This window comes from Drosophila miranda, chromosome 4, assembly GCF_003369915.1.
Source record: "Drosophila miranda strain MSH22 chromosome 4, D.miranda_PacBio2.1, whole genome shotgun sequence".
Classification (NCBI taxonomy): Eukaryota; Metazoa; Arthropoda; class Insecta; order Diptera; family Drosophilidae; genus Drosophila; species Drosophila miranda.
In genome coordinates, this window is record NC_046677.1 from 31,786,594 (window position 1) to 31,806,057 (window position 19,464).

A 19,464-nucleotide genomic window follows, 5' to 3' on the forward strand; every position below is an offset into this window, starting at 1 on the left:
ATGTTCAGCTGGCATGTTCCCTCAATCTGTGCCCACCTATTCCACCTATTCCCTGCCTCCTGCCCCCTGCCTCCTTGTGTGGACAATAAAAATTGTGACAAATTGTCATCGCACGGCACAAACGGTGGCATTATTAATGTGAGCCAACTTTTATGGAGCGGCCCAGGCGGTGCGGCGCGGCGTATGCGTAATGTGAATGATGTGCTGGGGGGCTAGAAAACGCCCAGGGGAGACGAACAACATGAACAACCCATGTGCCATACCCCCCACATGCCCCCCCTACCGTCGTGCCTTACAATCAATTGGCATGAGCAAACGTATACTAAACATTTGTTGCCCCACCATTTTGCAGGATGTGGAAAACATTTACTCGCCAAACTACATAACGGGAAAGCTGACGCAGAGAAAGGAGGAGCAACTGGGCACGCCCGAGGCAGCGCTCAAGGCCCGACGACAACAAGCCCTGAAGCAGAAGCGGGAGAGAGGTGAGTCCACACGCCCCAGGGGGAGAGGGAGGCCCAGAGAGTAATCCTTGACCGGGAATTCTCATTGCAGCCCTGGCCCAGGCCCACATGCACCAGGTGATGGCGGACGCCACCTGCCGCGTGCCCCAGCCGCGCTGCCAGCGCGTCCAGCAGGACCCCTCGAAGATCTACACGCCCCACTGCACCGTCCTGCACCGCTGCAGCGAGGACAGCGGCTGCTGCCCCAGCCGCACCCAGATCTGTGCCGCCAAGAGCACCCACAACGTTGAGTTGCATTTCTTTGTGAGTACAAAATAAAACAAACAAAATAGGACTAAGATATATGTATGTATATGGAGACTCTCTACTCTCTATTAGAGAGGGATAGCTCTCTTTGAGTTTATTCTGTGGGGATTGAAGCTTCACTGGTCGTACAGCAGAAGCTGCTCAGTCTTAAGCCGATTCCCCACCATCCCCAATAAATCATCCTTCCTCCCTCTGGTAGCCCACTTTTGTACCAAAAAACTGTCTTTTAAAAGTGTCCCCTTTCATCACCAGCCGCCGCATCAAACATACTCGTACACACATCACTTTTAAGCTCCTCCATTCAAATCTTTCGCTTCATGTGGCATTTACGAGCACTATTATTATTACATCAGTTTTCTATTAATCCCCCTTTAATGGGCCACGCCCTTGGGTCTGGCGGTAGAAACTTTCGTTCAAATGTCGCGCTTGGGTGCAGCTCCAAAAACCGAAATACAATTAAACTAATTTTCATTCTGCTGCGAGTACGAATCGGAGCAAACGCATTCCCTGTGTTGGGGCTTTGAGTGAGAACGCGCGCGCTTTCGATAGCCGTTGACTTCTGAAAGGAGGGAACTAGAGATGGTGGAAATATCGATAATTTATCCGATTTCCAATGCGATAAGTGCGCTATAACATACTTGGTTACGCACTGAATATCATGAGAGACCTCTACAATTTGTAGGAATAAATCGAAAATGATATACCATTTGATTCGATCTAAAAATCGGTTTGAGGATTGGAACTGTTCAGTTGATGTTATGCTATACCTATTTCTCTTAAATAACACCATATTCAGAGACCGAAGCATCATGCAGATGTACATTTACGAGTGTATATCGAATTCTATATCATTTATCGTATAACACATCGATTCTTTTTTGCCATTTCCACCTCTAATGACCCGCCGCTACTGCTCTCTCCACCTCCCCATCTCTCGATCTCTCGATCTCCCACCTTCCACCGTAATTGTCGTTGTCGTTGTCGTTGTCGTTGTCGTTGCTCTTGTTCCTCTCAATGTTGCTCGTGGGCGTAGGTCATGCTTGAGGGCGCCATATTGCAACATAATTATATCGCTTCACCTTTATTTTCGTTTTACCTTTTTTTCCGTGGGTATAAACGTACTTCTTTTTCTCTGTGGGCTTTTGACTGAAATGACTTTTTAATGACGCAATGATAATTCAATTTGTTTGGTGATTTATGCTCCATGATATGATTATTGTTGTTGCTCTTCGGCTATGGCAGTGGCTGTCGCTGTGGCAGTCGCTGTGGCTGTTGGCTGACATTGTTCTTGCTGCTTTTTGTTGTATAACGAGCTTTCAATACGAGTGTACGAGAATATGTGGAAATTGAGAATGTAATTAAGCAAAGAGGGAGGAAGTTCATTTTGTATCATTTTATCACTTTAATATGATGCAGATTGGATTGTTGGTGATTTGATGGATTGATGATAATTATATCCGACAACATCGCGGGGAAACGACGGTTGAAATGGAGTCCGAGGTGTGGATTCAAAGTGTATCAATCGGAGATCAAATTATACGGAAAAAGAAGGCCCAAGAGAGGGAAATACTGAGCTGAAGCTCGATAAAAGCCGTGGACTTGAACAACTTTAAATTTCCACTCTAAAGCAACTCCTTTGCCAAGTTCCTCTCAGAAAGAAAATACCAATTTGCCAGGCAACAGTAACGTGAGCCATAAAAAACGCCATTCCCTCAGATCCCTCGGCGCCGCGACATGTCCTGTGACCTTCTTTTGGAAGGCAAACATATGCCCTTTTCCTTTTATTCTTCATTATTTCTCAGGGCAAATCCCGTTGCTGCTTTGCCTGCATTTGCTTAGTTTTCCATTATGAAAAGCCCTTTTCTTTTTGCAGAACTTTCATAAATTTCGCTTCTCCGGCGCCGTTTTTGCAGCTGCAACGTTTTTTCGCTCCCTCCGAGTCACTCCGAGGCGGGCAGACACATCCAAGGAGCTCGTAACTCTCTGAACTCTTCGGATGGCTTTTAATTTTCAAATATTTATGCTGCGCTTGCCGCAAAAAGTTTCCACTTTCAAGATTTATGCGCACACACATTGGGATGGAAGTCGGGGGAGGGGGAGCTGGGGGGAGGGCAGCCGCAAAAACCTTAAGAACAAGACAAGCCTCCCCACATATGAACGTGGTTAGGATGGTAGGCAGAGAAGCTCCCCCGCTTAATTATCCAATAAAAGTTCCGAGCAGAAACCACACAAATTATTGTACGGCAATTTAACATTTTCGTCAGGGAAGCAAAAACCTTGATAGATGACAGAGCACAAGATAAATGGGAGGCTTGAGGGAGGAAAGAGTATTCCAAGACAGTTATCCCCGAAGGAACACAATGGGTAATCAATCGATGGACCCTACAGTACCTACAGTGAATCATCGAACTGGGAGCAGTACGAGTTCGGGAGTTGCCTGAACCAGCTATCTTTATATTCCATTAAGCGACAAAATCTGCTGTTTTTTAGTGGTAATAAATCGTAATTGTTAGCAAAATAGTTCTCTCTTATGCCAGGCTCTATCACCATTTGAATAGAACCCGCCCTCAGTGGTAGTGTATTTCCCTTCTCTTATCCTTACAAAGCAAGCCATAAAGCAGACAAAAAGTATGTCTGGCCAGGAGGTTCAGGAAGCTGTGGCTGCCTTTCAAAGCTGTTGGCATTCCAAAGCTTCCACACACACAGAAAATGTGCAACAAAAACCAGAAGGAGCTAAAGAAGCCGTTCAGGAAGAGACAGCAAGAGGGGGCGAAGCAGTTTAGCAAGAATAAGCAGTGCAGGAAGAAGCAGAAGAGGGCTGGAAGAAGCAGCTGAAAAGTCTTGGAGAAGAGACAGCAAGAGCTTCGGGGGGGAGTGGGAGTAGGAGCGGGGGCCCATCTCAGCGGTTTGTCATTGAGAGGTGTCAAGTGGCAGGCAAACAGCTTGAGACCCGAGCACCAGTGGGCACCAGGAGGCACCACAGGGCAGCAGCCAGGGATCGAGGTGGAGGAGGGCCCTGAGGCGAGGAGAGATAACCAGACGGAGAGAATGCCACCAACAAGAGTAGAACGAGCCATGAACTACCAATAGATACCCTTTTGATGTCAGATCCGGATGAACTTGATCTGACCTTTCGAAGGATCGTTCTTTCTATCTTTATAGGAATATATAAAGGTATCTGCCATGCAGATATGTATCTCCCTGCCACATACTGTATTGATGGTGTTCTTCTCTGAATACCAAACACCTCGTCAGAGTCCCCATACCCTCACGAGAGAGCATTGAAAAAAGGTTAAACATTTAAACAAAACATAATTTATGTTGGGCAAATTTTCGCTCCTTTTCGAGACAAAAAAGGAAGCAAAAGGGGGGAATATTCTGCATTGTGGAACGTTCAGCACGGGGCAATGCACTCCACGCCCACACATCTCCCCGCCCAGGCCACATGTTGCAAGCGTTGAGAGATTTATGAGTTGCTCGCATGGTCCTCCCGGTTCTCCGGGGTTCAATGCACTCAACTTTCACCCAGGCCGAAAGGCGGCAGGACAGCGGATAGCGGACAGAGGCGAGCAGGGCAGAGCAGGCCAGAGCAGGCCACAGCCACAGCCAGGAGAAGTTGTGGCTAGAAGAGCAAAGCTGAAATCAAAAGCCTCTAAACGTGAAAGCCAACGCCCACCCACACTCACCCAAAGCCAAAGCCAAAGCCGAAGCCAAACGCAAAGCCAACAAACAAAGTTTTGCTTGTTTAGACCAAAGTCAAAGCTGGGGCCAAGACCAAAGTAAAAGTCAATTGGCTGACAGGCAAATGGTTATGGCCATGTCCCACTGTCCATGTCCTCCCCCGGAACGCAGGCGATTTAATTAATTTGCCACAAAATGTGGCTAGCTCCAGGCCCATGCATAATCAGCTCCAGATGAGCATTCATGAGCTGCGGGAGGCGGGGGGAGAGCCGTGCAAAGGGGGTCGGGGAATGGGGAATGGGCTTCGTGGGTGGCTCTCGCTCGTGACACATCCGCCGCCGGTCCGAGCTGCGTAATGCAATTTTCCCAAGCATAAATCCCCAGGCCAAGCGGAGAGAGCAGCAGAGACAACAGCAGAGCACACGTGTATCCCGTGGCGGCGCAGGGGAGAGAGAGAGACAGAGACAGGTGCAGGAGTATTGCACTGCGACAAAAGGGAGTTGGACTAATAAGCCACTCTGGGAGAGAGGGAGAGTGTGTGGGCACGAGGCAGGGAAGTAAGCTACGGGAAGCTGATTTCTGCATTCGTGCTGGCTATACGCGTCGTGCGGCAGCGCCCCTCGGTGTGTTGGGCGGCAGATAATCCGAGGAATACCTCTACTAAGCTTTGCACACATATTTTCGCCCAGTGTAGACGCAGAGTCGGGGCAAATGCAAATTGCGAGCACGTAAGGCAGCAGCAGGAAAAGCAGCACCTGCAGGACCCCAAGCAGTTATGGCGAAAGCTTCTCTAATGCTCCACTGATGGTCCCGTTTTGAAATGGATGAGCAATGGTCTCTGTGCCTCTGCCTCTGCCTCTGCTGCTGCTGCTCAAACCTCGCCAGAAATCCTGATGACAGTTGCCGTTTTGCATTCTTTGGGCTTATCCAGTATTTGGAATGATCCGAAGAAGGCATTGGCTTGGCTGTTTGTGTGTTTACTGCAGAAGTTCAACGATTCATTGGCCAAAGTTCAAAGTTCCCGAACAAAATTCATCAATTCCGTGCAGGTGGGAAGGGGGACGGGCTCCACATTTCCAGTGCAGTCTGAATAATTCAGTAGATGGCGCTTTTAGGGGCAGAAGGAAGTTTCGGGCTTCGTTTAAGTGGAATAACAAGAGTGCGGAAAGTTTCGTGGGGGAGGGATAATTAAGGACATGTGATACCATAAGTTAAGCCATTTCATTTTAAGTTTTCAGGCGCGGGGAAGACCCTTTCCAGGCAGGGTTTCCTTTAATCCAAGCCAAATGAAGGTGCATCGAATCCATTCCCCAGAAAATAACTAATTGAATATTCCATTTGGCAAGAAAGGAAGTCTCAATCCTCCAGGGGAATCTCTACGGCTATATTCTATGCACTCTCCGTCCAGTGCTCGGCTTAATTTGGGTCTTAGCACAGACCATTGTTTGGGGTCAACACAACACGAGGGGAATGGAACGCCTCTTGGAGAAGTGCATGCAAATTTAGGAATAACATTTCATACACATTCTGCCGACTTAATCGCACTTCAGCTAGCTGCCAGGACCTCCCCTAGCCGTCCTTCTAGGAGCAAACCGAGCAATAACTGACTAATTGCTCAAGTCACATAGCTGTAAACGGACACATGCCTCTACGGACACTCAGGGACACACGCACACTCCCTGGGGGACAGAGAACAGGGGGAAGGGGAGAAAGAATGCCTGGCATTTGCATGCATAAAAACCTAACCTCAATTAGAGAAGCCATCTTGGAAATAAACCCGCCCTCTGCACCTCCACCTCTAAACAATATGGTTATATATCATGCTATAGGCATAGTTTTGCATATTTGCACAGCAGGAGCAGGAGGAGCCCTTGAGTGCAGTTTTTCTGCTCAAATGTGGTCAAAAAGGGGGCGGTGTGGAGGTGCGGAGGTGCGGCGGTGCTGGGTTAAGCGTAGGGGTTAAAGTAACAACAGCAGCACTTTTGCACTTCCGTTTCCGGCAATTACTGCTGCTCTTAGTGAAGAAAAAGGGCCACAGTTTCAGTTGCAGTCCAAGGCTTCTCCGAGCAGTTCCTTCAACAGGCTTTCACGATGGCATTCTTTTTGCCGCAGCCCACAGAGGGGCGGGGGAGCTTTCTGCTGGAAAACTTTTTCAATTCCTTGCATTCGAGAGAGCATTTGCATAAGCATTGGCCAAAAAACCACACGGCACACAGCACGACCGAACCGCAAGGAGCAAACTACCCGAAAACTCAATTTGCAGCACTCTCATAAATACATTCAGGGAATCTTGGTGGGAAATCGTGGTTTCTTGGCCCCCGTCCTTCGTCCTCCTTTGCTTTGTCACCTTATTGGGTTTTTTGTATGCTAGTTGTTCCGCTTCGATGCGTCCAATCAAAACTCAAATGCTTCACAGCACTTTCCCGCATTTCAGCCGCATTTTTCTGCCTGGTCGTCTTTAATGTTTGTCTTTGCTCCAGCTGCTCCTGCTCCTGCTCCTGCTCCTGCTGCTCCTCCTCCTCCTCCTACGACTCCTTCCCAGCTGGATGAGTGCCTGGGCCTTGATTAATAACCAACTTGTTATTTTAATTAAACGAATTCAACTTAATTTATGCAATTCATACGCATTTAATCATTTTGCACTTGTCATGCAACACACACATAAGTTCGAGCGAGGAGGAGGGACAGTGGCAGTGGCAGTGGCAGAGAGACATGGGTCCCCAGTCCCGAGACTCGAGACCCAGAGAACTCAGTGCCAATGCAATCCAATCCCCAGCATCTCGGCAGCTGTAGAAGTTTTGTGGTCTGCTAATGGCTGCTGGACAGAGGCGTCCGCCCAAGCGAAAGGGGATTCCCCATGGCCAGGCCGGAGCAGGGTGGCTTCTAATTCGAAAAGTTTGCAGGCAAATCTGTGGGATTTCGTTGCGCTCCAAGGGCTTCTGTGGGGATACAAAAGATTAGCATGCACACGTGGAATGTGTGGCACAAGCTTGGGTTAATTTCAATATTTGAATCTCCCCCCACAAAACGGCTTCTCGGTATCCGACTAAGCCCCTGCCATTGACGACTGACAACTCATTTAAGAATTACAAGAGCTATAGCTACAGAGCGACAACGAGCCATGTGGCAACAATGACAACAAGTTTGATGAGCAGTCGGCTTAAGGAACTGTCAGCTCCGATGCACACACAGATACATAAATGGGGTTCAGTGGGGGTGGCCTTTTTGCATTTGGGGGCTCAATATGCAAATAGTTTGCTGACATAATTAATGCCTCGACAATTTATACGATACGGCTGCAGATACTGATTGCGGACTTAACACCCCATTTTCCGGCCGATTCACAGGTGAAAAGCAACAAACAGCACCGACCCATTATCGAGAAGAGGACCTTCGTGAACCACACCGAGTGCCACTGCATTGAGAGATCCAACTTCAAGGAGGACGCCGTCGCCCTGGCCAGCACCTCCATTGTGCGGGCCACCATCCTGAGCTGCACCTGTCCGCGCAGCTTCGAGGTGATCCTGCAGGACAACGGCCAGTGCCGCTGCGACTGCAGCTCCGGCAACTACGACTGCGACTGGCTGAAGCGGGGCAACGAGCACTTCGCCGTGGACGATCGCAAGTGAGTCATGCCCCAGGGGGCCCTTCTCCCTCTCTCTCTCTCCAACTGCCCTCCGACTCTACCCGGACTTTCTTTTGGCTCTTTCAGATGCATAAAGCACGGCGGCTGCAAGCCCCCGACCTGCGAGTACGGGCACTACATGGACAAGCACGGACGCTGCCCCAAGCAGCACGAGCAGCCCGTCTACAATGCCATGTCGTAAGGGGCGCCAGGAGCGTGCCCCCCTCAAGAAAACCTGGAAAAGTATTATTCAAGGCAAGAGTCGAAGAGCCAGGGATGGAAAGGCCTCGGCCGCAGGATCCAACACAACACCCAATATTTCCATTCAAACAGAATAAAGTGAATTTAGTTGCATATCCTATACGAATCCCATACGAATCTATCTAGATAGATACCCCGGACATACCTATATATAGATACATACATATATATCTGCTGATTGTGTACTAGATCTTTTACAGCCACAATTGTTTGCCCCGAAAGTCTCCCCCAACTAAAATATCTGTAAAGAACGAAAAAGTATCTTCAGCCAAACATGAAACAAGACTTTTTCGGGCATGTTTGAATCCACTAAGAAAAATAGAATTGTTCATAAATGTTTCAATTACATCAATTATGCAGATACGTACTCGTATTGTGCTCTAGAGAGCAAGAGAGAGAGAGAGAGAGAGAGAGAGTTATGCGAGGGTTTTAAGAGAACGAAAATGATAAATTCCAAATATATAAATTGACTGCGTTTTTAGTTTTAATTAACTAATGTTATGTTATTTAATTATAATAAACGACAAGCAAACGAACACAAATCATTAAAATTACAAATTAAATATATATATTAATTACCTATTAACGAACGAAAACACACACACACACACACACACACACATGTAGTATATATTATTCATGTTATTAGTTATTAGATAAGTTGTAACACAAAGAAAAACGCATAAACATACACACCACACACACACACGCACACAATCGCAAACAAAATTAAATTTTCATATTTAATTTCTAGTCAAATTTTAATTTTGTTTTCTTTTTGCCCAACATTCAAGCATTCAAACATTCAAGAAAACAAAAACAAAAGGCATTTACACATACATACACACACACACACACACACACACAGAAGCATAAATCTTATAGAAAATAATAATTAAAAAATATATCCGCGAGTCTAGTGAAGGATTAATGTATAAACCGTACTCGATTCGATACTCGTCCTCGTATGAATGTGAACTCTTGCTTATTCCCCGAATCCGAATCTGAATCTGAATCTTTTGATAGCTCAACTAAACTAAATTAAGCAAATACTCTGCATCCAGTACATTACAAAGAAACTCCTGGAAGCTGAAGGCTGCCATTCACCCAGAAACCGAGTCCGTTTTGCCATTCACACCGCACGTGTAGGGATTCGCATCTGTGGAATGGCTTTCAGCTTTGAGGAACATCCTCGAGCGCAATTTTCACACACTGTAGCTTCTATTCCCGCACAACTCTTTAGTTTAATTCTTATCGATATAGTTCCAGCACTGTATATATATATTTTAGACGAAAACCTAAATTTAAGCGGCACCCGAAATGCAACAACTTTGGCAATAAATATAGTACTAGACCTCAGTGGATATCATTTGCATATTAATGACATTTTGCCTGCGGGAGAGCAGGGAGCGAGGAGCGAGGAGCTCAATTAATCATTTCCGAACAATGTATTTTTTATGCGAATGCATTTTGGGGAAATTCAATTATTATGATTATGAAATTTATTTAGCATTTAGCCCGCGACACAATAAGCCGTTTAATGTTCCGTAATGCTACTCCACTCTCCATTCTATATTATTTAATCTACTTTTATCGTTTATTTGCCATACTTTGCGGTCCATATATTTGCTCAAATTTATCTGTATATTCATAAAACACACACACACTCACAAACACAACACTAAATCTCAATGCAATGCTAAATGTCACATAAATATTTCCATAAATCTGTGCCATCTATCTATCTGTACACCATCCATAGATGCCGCCACAGAAATACCAAGCAAATATATACGAATAATTATTACAAGGCAACAAGAACATTTCAAAATGATTTTATTTACAACTTTTAGCATAAATTTTAATGTATAAAAACAACTAGAAGCGAACCCAAACGTTGAGCAAAAAACAAAAACACAAAAACCATTACTAATAAAACGAAAAATATTACTACTATGCAAAAATCCAAATAAATACGACAGTGAACAAAAAACAATGGATAATTAATGGTTTCCCCGATGGCAGGGGCGATCGGGGTGTGGGTTTTAGTTGGGGCTGCTGCTGGGGCTGGGGGGCCTTCATTAGCAGACCGGCGCTAAAGGAGCTGTTGGCCCAATGAGTTCCATGCCCGGGGAAAGTGAGTGGGGGAAAGTGCAAACTGCGGCTAATGAGTCGAAGCGAAACCTGAATTTATGCAATCGCCGAAGGCAGTGCATTGCAGGGCAGTAAGGCATTGCTTCGTGGACCCAAGGCATCAGTACATCGCGGTGGATTCGGAGCATCTTCATGCCATGAATGATTCTCTAATGCCATGGAACATCTGTGTATCTTGTTGGCTATCATGTCTCTGGATAACTCAGTTGTCCTGTGGATCCATTAGAACCTTTTGAGGATGTTTAAGTGACAAATGATGCTGAGTACCCGGCCGTGGTATGGCTTCCAGGTGCTTTTAGCATTATCATGAATACTCTTTGGAAGAGTTTCCAACTAAAAACCAACTTAAAGCTCCACCTGCGAGCCCCAATCTTGGCGGACAATTTCGTGCTAATGACAGCGCCTAAGCTGGAAAGTTTGCACTAATGAAAATGCATAACAAATAGTAGCTCATCTCTTGACCCGGGTTCCACCCACAGGCGCCCGCAGGCGGAGAGCCACAGCATCGAGCAGATGTAATTTTCACATACACACAACGCGACAGGCGCCAGGTGGGGGGTGCCGGCAGCGAGGGCCGCTTGCCCACATTATGATCTAAAATTTATAGAATTTATAAGCAGCAGCAGTGGGGGCACCCCAAGGGGTTAACGCTGATGACAGCGCCACCATGAGACAGCCACTCAGAAAGGGGGGATGCAGGTGTATTTTCGAGTGCATCCATGCACGTTCAGGAGGCGAACAGGAAGCTAAATGGAATCAATTAAAACTGCAATAAATGGCAGCCGAGATAATTCGCTGTCTCGAGACTTTTCTATCGCCCACCCAGTGCCACCCATTGATTGCTGGCAGGACAGTGAAATCACATGGAAATGCAAACAAAGCAAAAACACAAGAAAAAGCATGAGAGATGCTCAAAAAGGAGAGCGCTGCGGCAGTAAGATACCCACTATTCGGATTCCAGAAAGAATGATTCATTTCATGCCTCTTCACGAATACAACGCCCCGAATACCCTTTGGATACCCTCGCCGGGGGGTGTCCCAACAAGGAGTCCAGCAACAAGCGTTGCGTGGGCGTGGCAACGGCAAACAGCGAAAAGGATCAGGCGGAATGCTCCACGGGCAGAGCTCACAAATGAAAACCGCACACGGCAAAGAGTGGGAGTGGGAGGCGGAGGCGGAGGCGGAAGGATGTGTCGGTGCGTGTGTGTGTGTGTCCCTGTTAGTTTGTTGCATCTGTGTGGGTGTGTCTGTAGGTGTGTGGCTCGTGGGTCTGTGTCAGGGTGTGCGCGCGAGGAGGCTGGCTGGAAATGATGTTGCCATGATACGCCTGCATAATTAATTCCCACCACAAACAGACAGAGACAGGGTGAGAGAGGGGGAGAGGGCTTTTCCTATGGAAATGGAGAAAATTCAAGTGGGTGACAGTTCTACCTGTAACCCCGCCCCAGCCCCCAAAAGTCACCAGGAAATGCCGACAAACGGCAACTAACTCTGCGCTCGAGCTGCAACTTTACTCCCAGACAGACAGACTCCCGGCAGATCGCTATACACACACACACAGAGAGATAAATCAACCCACACACAGATAAACACAGCCGTGCACAATTGACAGCAGAAGTTCACTTAAATAGGATGTTTAGGTCTTGTTCCCAAAGCAGTGGCCACCATTTGGGGTTGGATTCCCAGCAAAACCCTGTGGAAAACCATCTCTGGGTGTGATATGATTTCTTCTATTTAAATACAAGAAAAAACATAATTTAATAATAGAAATATTTATACATTTCCACCCACCTTTGGGCCTTTCCCGACTCCAGCACTAGGCAAAATGCTCACTCATCCAAGGATAAATCCATAAAGACTACCGAGTGCTGAGGCTCCATTAAAAGATTATAACGGTGGATAAAAGCCCATAAAAAACTATGGAACGTGCACATATGTGCGGCGAAAGAGTTTTAACAAAATTAAACGCTGTTTATAAATTGAATGAAAGTCTAATTAATGAATTTTATTCGCTTTTTTGCAGGCCAAACCTCTAAATGAGGATAATTGTTCAGACAGTAAAAGCTCTGCGGGGCAAACCCGTATAAAAAAAAAACCCCTCTATTAGTCCTTTGTGTCTGCTATGTGATATTTTTGTCCCATTCCCCAGTAGAGCCCTTTCTTCATCCATTCTCTAGCTATCTTCGCGGCTGTTTGCCCAATGGAGCTCTCACTGTGGATGCACATGTCTATCCTCTAGTTTGCCTTCAAATTGCACTGCTCCCCGTCTATTGTACGCGCCACGCACGAGAGTATTACGTGGCACAACATTGTGGCAGCTTTAAGAGCCAATTTAGTATGCAAATGCGTCTGACTGTCGGTCCGTTCGACTGTCCCACTGTCCGACTGTCGGTCCGTGCGTCCTTATGGGTATCTTTATGAATGCGCTAATTTTAGTATGGCGCGCTTTATTGCCGTTTTTGTTTCAGTTAGTATTTGGCCAACGAAAACTAGCAAACGTTTACAAGGAATTAAGCATTAATGCAATTTACTCGCGCAATTTTCGCAGTTTTGCGCAAATTTTAATTGCATGGAAAACCATCTATGCGAAAACCCAACCGAAACAGATTTTAATATTACTTTTTTCTACACTTTCCAGTGGATCGACGGGGCAACAGTTATAATTGCAGTTAATTGTTGTTGCGGTTAGAGTTAATGGGGGTTGCGGTTGTTGGGGGATTATTTCGGGATCGTTGGAGCTATCCTCAGGATATACCAATATAAGGTATAAGGTATTCGCTACGAAACAGTATGGAGTTCTTCCTTGGCATCTCTAGAACTAAGGTCCAAAGAGACTGGCACTAGGAACCCACTTTTGTATGATATACAAGATCCACCATTCCATTTCACAGACGTCTCCATCACGCATTTGCCTTGAAATGAAAGAAAGAGGACCCAAGTGTGTCGGAATCGGTTAGGATGCGAGATCGTGCCGGGCTATTCCGACCTTTAGGCTCATCGACTACAATGCCCCGGCACGCAAAACACACTTGAAAAGCGGCGAAAGCACGATGTTCCAGAAGGACGCGTCTTCGACCCCATAAAGTATATATATTCTTGATCAGCATCAATAGGCGCCTAGAATGAGCCATGTCTGCCCCTGCAGCAAAGAAATTTGGTACCCAGACTCCTGTGAATCAAGTTTGCTTTAAAATTTGGCCACGCCCCTTTCCCCTGTATATATACAGACTCCCAAGAGGTTTAAGATCCCTCCCAGCCCCCCACAAGGGCAGAGAGAACCTCGTGTTATCCTTGAAACTCCTCGAAGGAACTTTCGTGAGTTAATTCCGTTTTTATCCGCCATTGATAGGGGAGGAGCGAGGAAGAGGTCATAAAAGATACCCACACATGCAAGCGAGTGTGTGGCAGGATACAAATGTATCCAGATATGAAACATTACGCATTTGCAGCACGAACCAAAGGGGCGACCACAGCCGAACTGTAATGAGGATGAAGTAGGTAAAAAAACGTCAGATAAAAATGCAAAAGAACATCGAACGGGTTCCAGAGAGTGAGCAACAAACTACAGCCGCCAAAAAATATATAGAAAATAATTCCCCAATCGATCTGTGTTCATATTTATCCCATAACTACGGGGCGTGCCCACATTTGGGGCCATAAAAATTCAAAATTTACGAGAATTCGTTGTCTACTAACATTTTGGCTTGCGCCCAAACCGAAACGAAGTAAAACAAAGCACCATCGAAAAAGAAGGAACGAGTCGGAGAGCTATGGGAAGTACTCGAACTATCAGTTACCCACTAATCAGATTTACATCGAATGCATTCAGCCAGTGGAAAAGGAACCCAAAGAAACCACAAGAACCCATCCAAGATATAGGCTTTGTATCAGAGAAGAAGACTCAGGAACACCACTTTAAATAGTAAATTAAGTCCCACTTCTACTCGTTGGATCGTTATGAGTAATGGACTACTGATAGGTGCTGTGTCGATAGTTACTAGCTATAATAAGTATTGCCAAATCCGAGTGCGACTTCTTTATACTTTGTCTTCATCTTGGGAGCGTGGAAGGTGATTGCTGCGAATTGGGATTAGTTCCAGTGTTGATCTTCAATTCCTTATTCATTCTTTTTTTAAGAGTAAATAAAGCTTCTTGTATACCCCTATCCCCCTCAGGTGGCAGGGTACCAGGCACTCGAAGTCGACGCGTGGAGCACAGTGGAGCTGCTGCTGCTGCTGCTGCTGCCGCTGCCGCTGCCAACAGCTGGGAACGTTGCGAATCGTGTGCTAATCTTATTTTTATGGTCTCCACGGACTTGGACTTGTTCTCTGTCTCCTTTTTCCTTCTTTTCTTATTGCCGTATCGTGCGTCGGGTGCGTAAATGTTGCCCCAGTCTGCTTATGACATGTGGGGGGAGGCAGGAGGCAGGAGGCAGGAGGCAGGAGGCAGCGTGTGGCATGGCAGCATTTGAGCCAAGTTAACTTATTGGCCAAGTTCCTGGTGCTTTGGGTGCTGTTGCTGCCGCTGCCTTTGCCTGCCGCTTGTTTGCATATTAGTCACAGAACAGAGGAACGCAAACAACTTGACGCCTTGTACCAGACGGGAGTACGCGAAAAGAGCTGGAGCTCTGCATGTATCCGTGTGTCTGAAGAGGTGCGAGGGGTGGGGAGGGGCAGCCCACGGAAGGCACAACACCAAATTGAGTATTAAACGAAAGAAATGATGTCGGGCCCGAGCATCTGAGGCTATTAGAATTAATCAAAGGGATTTGTTTGCTCCTCCTGCAACCGCAGGCGATAAAGAAAGCCAGAAAGCGAGGGACAGAGAGGCGGAGAGACACTACGAGACGGAGAACAAAGCCAGAACGAGACGGAGAGAAGAGACATGTTCCGACAAGTCGTTTAGCTGTTGATGATGTTCCAAGTTTCTTCGAGTATCGGGTGTTGGGGGTCGGGTGTTGGGGGTCGGGTGTTGGGGATCGGGTGTCGTGCCCCAAGAACAAGAAGCCCGCTCTCTCACGCATTGCAAGTTTTGCGGTTAGTTGGTAATAAATTTTTGGCTTATTGATATTTATTATTAGCCCCGGAAATTGTGCGCTTCTGTGGCTCATATATCGCCTCGATAATGTTCCAAATGGGAATTGCTGCAACGCCACTTTGGGGCAACAGTGGGGACAGAGGGCGTGAGGGGACTGGGATGTGCTTATGCTTTGACTTTTGGTTTCGGAATCACACAATTGATTGAATGGGGAGGATATTTGTTGGGGTCAATAAGTCAGAGGCGGGGATTAAATCTCAGGGTTAATAGCGATAAATATCGATATTAGTTGAGCTTTCGATGGGTGTATACATATACATAGGAAACACCTTTCGGAATGGGTTATTTTTGTTTAGAAAACCCGTTCGAAGTGGTCTCCAACTAAGAAGAATCCTTTAAAGAGTAATCCACAGTCAAAGATTCACTTGTGGCAGATGCATCTTTAATTAAAATAACCTTCTTGAATATCAGCCATTAAGAGAACGAACTTTTCACCCCAGCCTAATAGTTTTGTGGGTGTGAGAGCCAAGCCCACAATTCTCCTTCAGCCCACACTCAGAAAAGTTTTGGTCTGTTCCTGCGAAATGGTTCAAGATTTTCCACCTTTTCAAGACGCATTTCACGGTTGACATAACCCAAAGTGGAGAGACAGGGACGGGGACAGGGACGGGGACAGGGACGGGGACAGGGACGGGGACAGGGACGGGGGCTAACGAGTGGAAAGGGGGATCTGGAGAGGGCGACAAGCATTTGCCATTGACGCATTGCTTCAATTAACATAAAAGTTGCATGCAATGCAAACACACACCTACACATGTTCGAGTGTGTGTGTGTGTGTGTGTGTGTATTAGCGCTTTTCATTACCACCTCTCAAGTTTTCCATATGTGTGTGTGTGTGGTGTGTCTGTGTTTGGCTTACTTCCTTTATGAAAAGCATTTCACACCGACTGCAGAAAAACTTTGTGCCAGAGTAAGTCTGCCTCTGCCTCTGCCTCTGCCACAAGCCCCTGCCACCATTTCAGTGTCGGCAAAAACTTGAAAAGACTTCCCACGAACTTTCTAATGCACCTACCACAGGTCCCCCGTCCCCCAGCCTGACAGACACATCCAGGAGTAGGAGGATGAGAGGCAGGCGGTGGCAGAGGTGTGAGCAGGGGTGGGCTCTGGGCTCTGGGGTCTGGGGCAAGGATTGTTGCTAATGCAACGCCTCTTAATCATTTAACAACCTTTCGCCCCATTTTCATTTTCACAACACCCACATGCTCTTATGCCAAGAGATAGACAGAGACAGAGAGAGGGAGAGAAAGAGAGGGAGAGGGTCTGATGGTGGAGGATCTGTCTCTTCGGCTGTGGTTCATTGAACGATCTTGGTTCAATTTTATAGACAGATTTTGTTACACTTTGGACAACACTTTCATACCCTGATTCGGAGAGTCCGATTGCTTGGATCTCCCCCCATCATCTGGCATCCTATACCCTTTTGCTACACGTTTCTCCAGAAGAACAAGGCTTCCTTCAGCAGAGCAGTAGAGCGCCCAATGCTATCCTTTGACCCCATTCCATATGTCGAAAAGTAGCTTCGACTATTTCCGCGATGCCACTGATTTATAGCCGATATTCCCCACAGAACCTCCTCTTTGCCGAATCCTAAAGATGAAACCAATAACTGCCTCTGAAATGATCGGGGGCCTTTCAGGGTATTCACAGACGAAACTAGCCTTCGTTTCTTCCATTGACAGATTTTATGCACTTTTGGTAGGCTTCTTTTTTGTTCATTTGATGGGAAAGCCAATGGCCAATTATTAAGATCTACCCACAACATCGATGCCGATACCGATACCGACACCGACACCGAGACTGTCCGCCCCTGCTAAACGAACACGAAATCTTAGCCGCTCTTTTATTTTTTATTCAATTGATTTCCATTTCGTTTGGGGCCGAAGCGAGTTGGAGACTAAGTAGAGAGTCGGCGTCGTAGCACTCAAAGTCGTCAAGTTGGTAATAAAAATTATTATTTTGCAATTTAATTGCCAGCCAAACAACGCCCCAAAGGCCAGCACAAGCTCTGGGCCGACTCTGTCGAAGCGTCGACATCAATTTGGTCTTGAATACGAATGCGAATGCGAACACGAATACAATTATTTGTGCGAGTATGAGTATGAGTACCCATAATCTCAGGCCATTCTCCCTCTCCATATGCACACACATGTATCTCCCTGTTCCTCTGTCTGTGATCTCAGATGCCATCTGATGCAATCTCTTGGCCATTGGCAGTGGTTTCGTGTTGTCTGCCGTCTGCCGTCTGCCGTGTGCCGTGTGCCTGGTGCCGCCTCTGGCCTCTCGCCTTGTGTCATTTATCGCATTTGAATTGAAAGCTGGTAAATAACTCGACGAAAAATCGAATATCGAAATTGAAATTGAAATTCGGCATCGTTGCAGATTTAATTGAATTCCATCGCATATACGACCGCAGAGAGCCTTTAGCCAGAAATACGAGTGCTCGTGAGGGCGTGGGGGGATCGCAGGTCGAAACCTTTGCCTGGCCCCAATTTCTGGTTAATTGCCCAACAAAAATTGTGCACAAAAAGGGAGTGGGTGGAGTGGGATGTTGGCTGAAGATCACAGGCGCACTACGAGGGGTTCTTTTGGAACAGCAATAGAATGTATAAACTATTTACCAAAAATCATATCTTTATCTTTTATCGTATTTCCATGCTTTCCTCAGAAATACGATGTACTTTCTGTTCTTTTCTCCTCAGAAACAGCTCTAAAAATTGCATCCTATCTTACAATGCTGTGAACAATCTATAGAACGCTGTGAAATGTACTTCATTTATTAAAAAGCTACTAGTAAAACCCCTCGAAAACACTCCCCCGACTACGGCATTGCTCCTGCCTGACCTGCGATCACCGACATTAATGGTCTTGTTTGAGTTTATGCCCCAAAGGTGTTCGATCATTGCCTACTTTGAATATTAACAAAACATTTACTAATCGATATAAATAAACTTCGTTATAAAGTGACAAACTTTTGGGGCCTTCCAGCACTGAAGCACTGAGGCACTGAATCACCTGCTTATCAATATGGGAAATGCAAGCCCGAATATAGTAGTCGGTATGCCATTCTCCCGGTGAGTCAGCCAGCAAGCAGCAACGACCTGCTTCAGTTCCTGAGGCACTTGACAGACTCCAGCAGAGAAGATCGGCCCAGCCCTGGATGAGTCAAGACACGGAAGCCCTGCCTGCCCTGTATGAAAATAGTTCCCTTTCGAATGATGGCAACCGCAAAAACCCCAACACAGGCATCGAAGGCAAAAGAAGCGACAAGCTAAATTTCCCCACTTTTCTGTCAGATGTCAAACACCTCACGGGGGAGCCATTAACCCAGGACCCCGCACCCCATACCCCATACCCCGTACCCCGTCTGCATACGAGCCCAAAGAAAAGCGCCAGCAAAGCCAGACCAATAAACGCTGATGGGAGGGGGACAGCGGAAGGAGGAGGAAAAACCTTCTACTGAAAGAAAGACAAATCACATGGGCAAATTGGTTTACAATAACCGCAGAGACAACAGCCAAAAACATAACTATATACACGTACTGGATGTGTGTAAGTCGTACCAGGAACGAGGATACAGAGGAGGAGGCTGCAGAGGAGGAGGCTACAGAGGAGGAGGCTGCGGAGGAGGCGGCCACGGAGGTGCTTCGGAAAAAAGGAAAAAACGCTCGCAGACACAAATATCACAAATTTACAAAGCAATTTGCATAAAACTCATATTTCGTTGGAGCTACTTCTCTGTGCTCTCCCTGTCTCCCCCTCTCCCTGCCCCTCTCTATCTCTGTCCCATTTTCTACATTTTTCTTGGTCGAGACGCTTTGGGCCACAAAAAAAACAAAACTATTTATATGCAAAGAAACAAAAAATAGAGAGAAAAAC

The 19,464-nt window shown here is 46.4% G+C and overlaps 2 protein-coding genes across 6 annotated transcripts in view; one reads left to right on the plus strand and one right to left on the minus strand.

Annotated features, from left to right (window-relative positions):
* LOC108162619 overlaps window positions 1–10,301 on the plus strand; it is a 70,158-nt gene extending 59,857 nt beyond the window's left edge. For all 4 annotated transcript variants that reach the window (XM_017297440.2, XM_017297441.2, XM_017297442.2 and 1 more), the window contains 4 exons: window positions 353–485; window positions 556–767; window positions 7,799–8,076; window positions 8,164–10,301. In XM_017297440.2, the coding sequence (XP_017152929.1) occupies window positions 353–485; window positions 556–767; window positions 7,799–8,076; window positions 8,164–8,278 (738 nt within the window). In that variant the 3' untranslated portion in view covers window positions 8,279–10,301. The remainder of the gene's footprint in view (window positions 1–352; window positions 486–555; window positions 768–7,798; window positions 8,077–8,163) is intronic.
* The window catches only part of LOC108162618 (dynein-1-beta heavy chain, flagellar inner arm I1 complex), a 128,480-nt gene that overhangs the window by 76,972 nt on the left and 32,044 nt on the right, over window positions 1–19,464 (minus strand). The window lies entirely within an intron of this gene.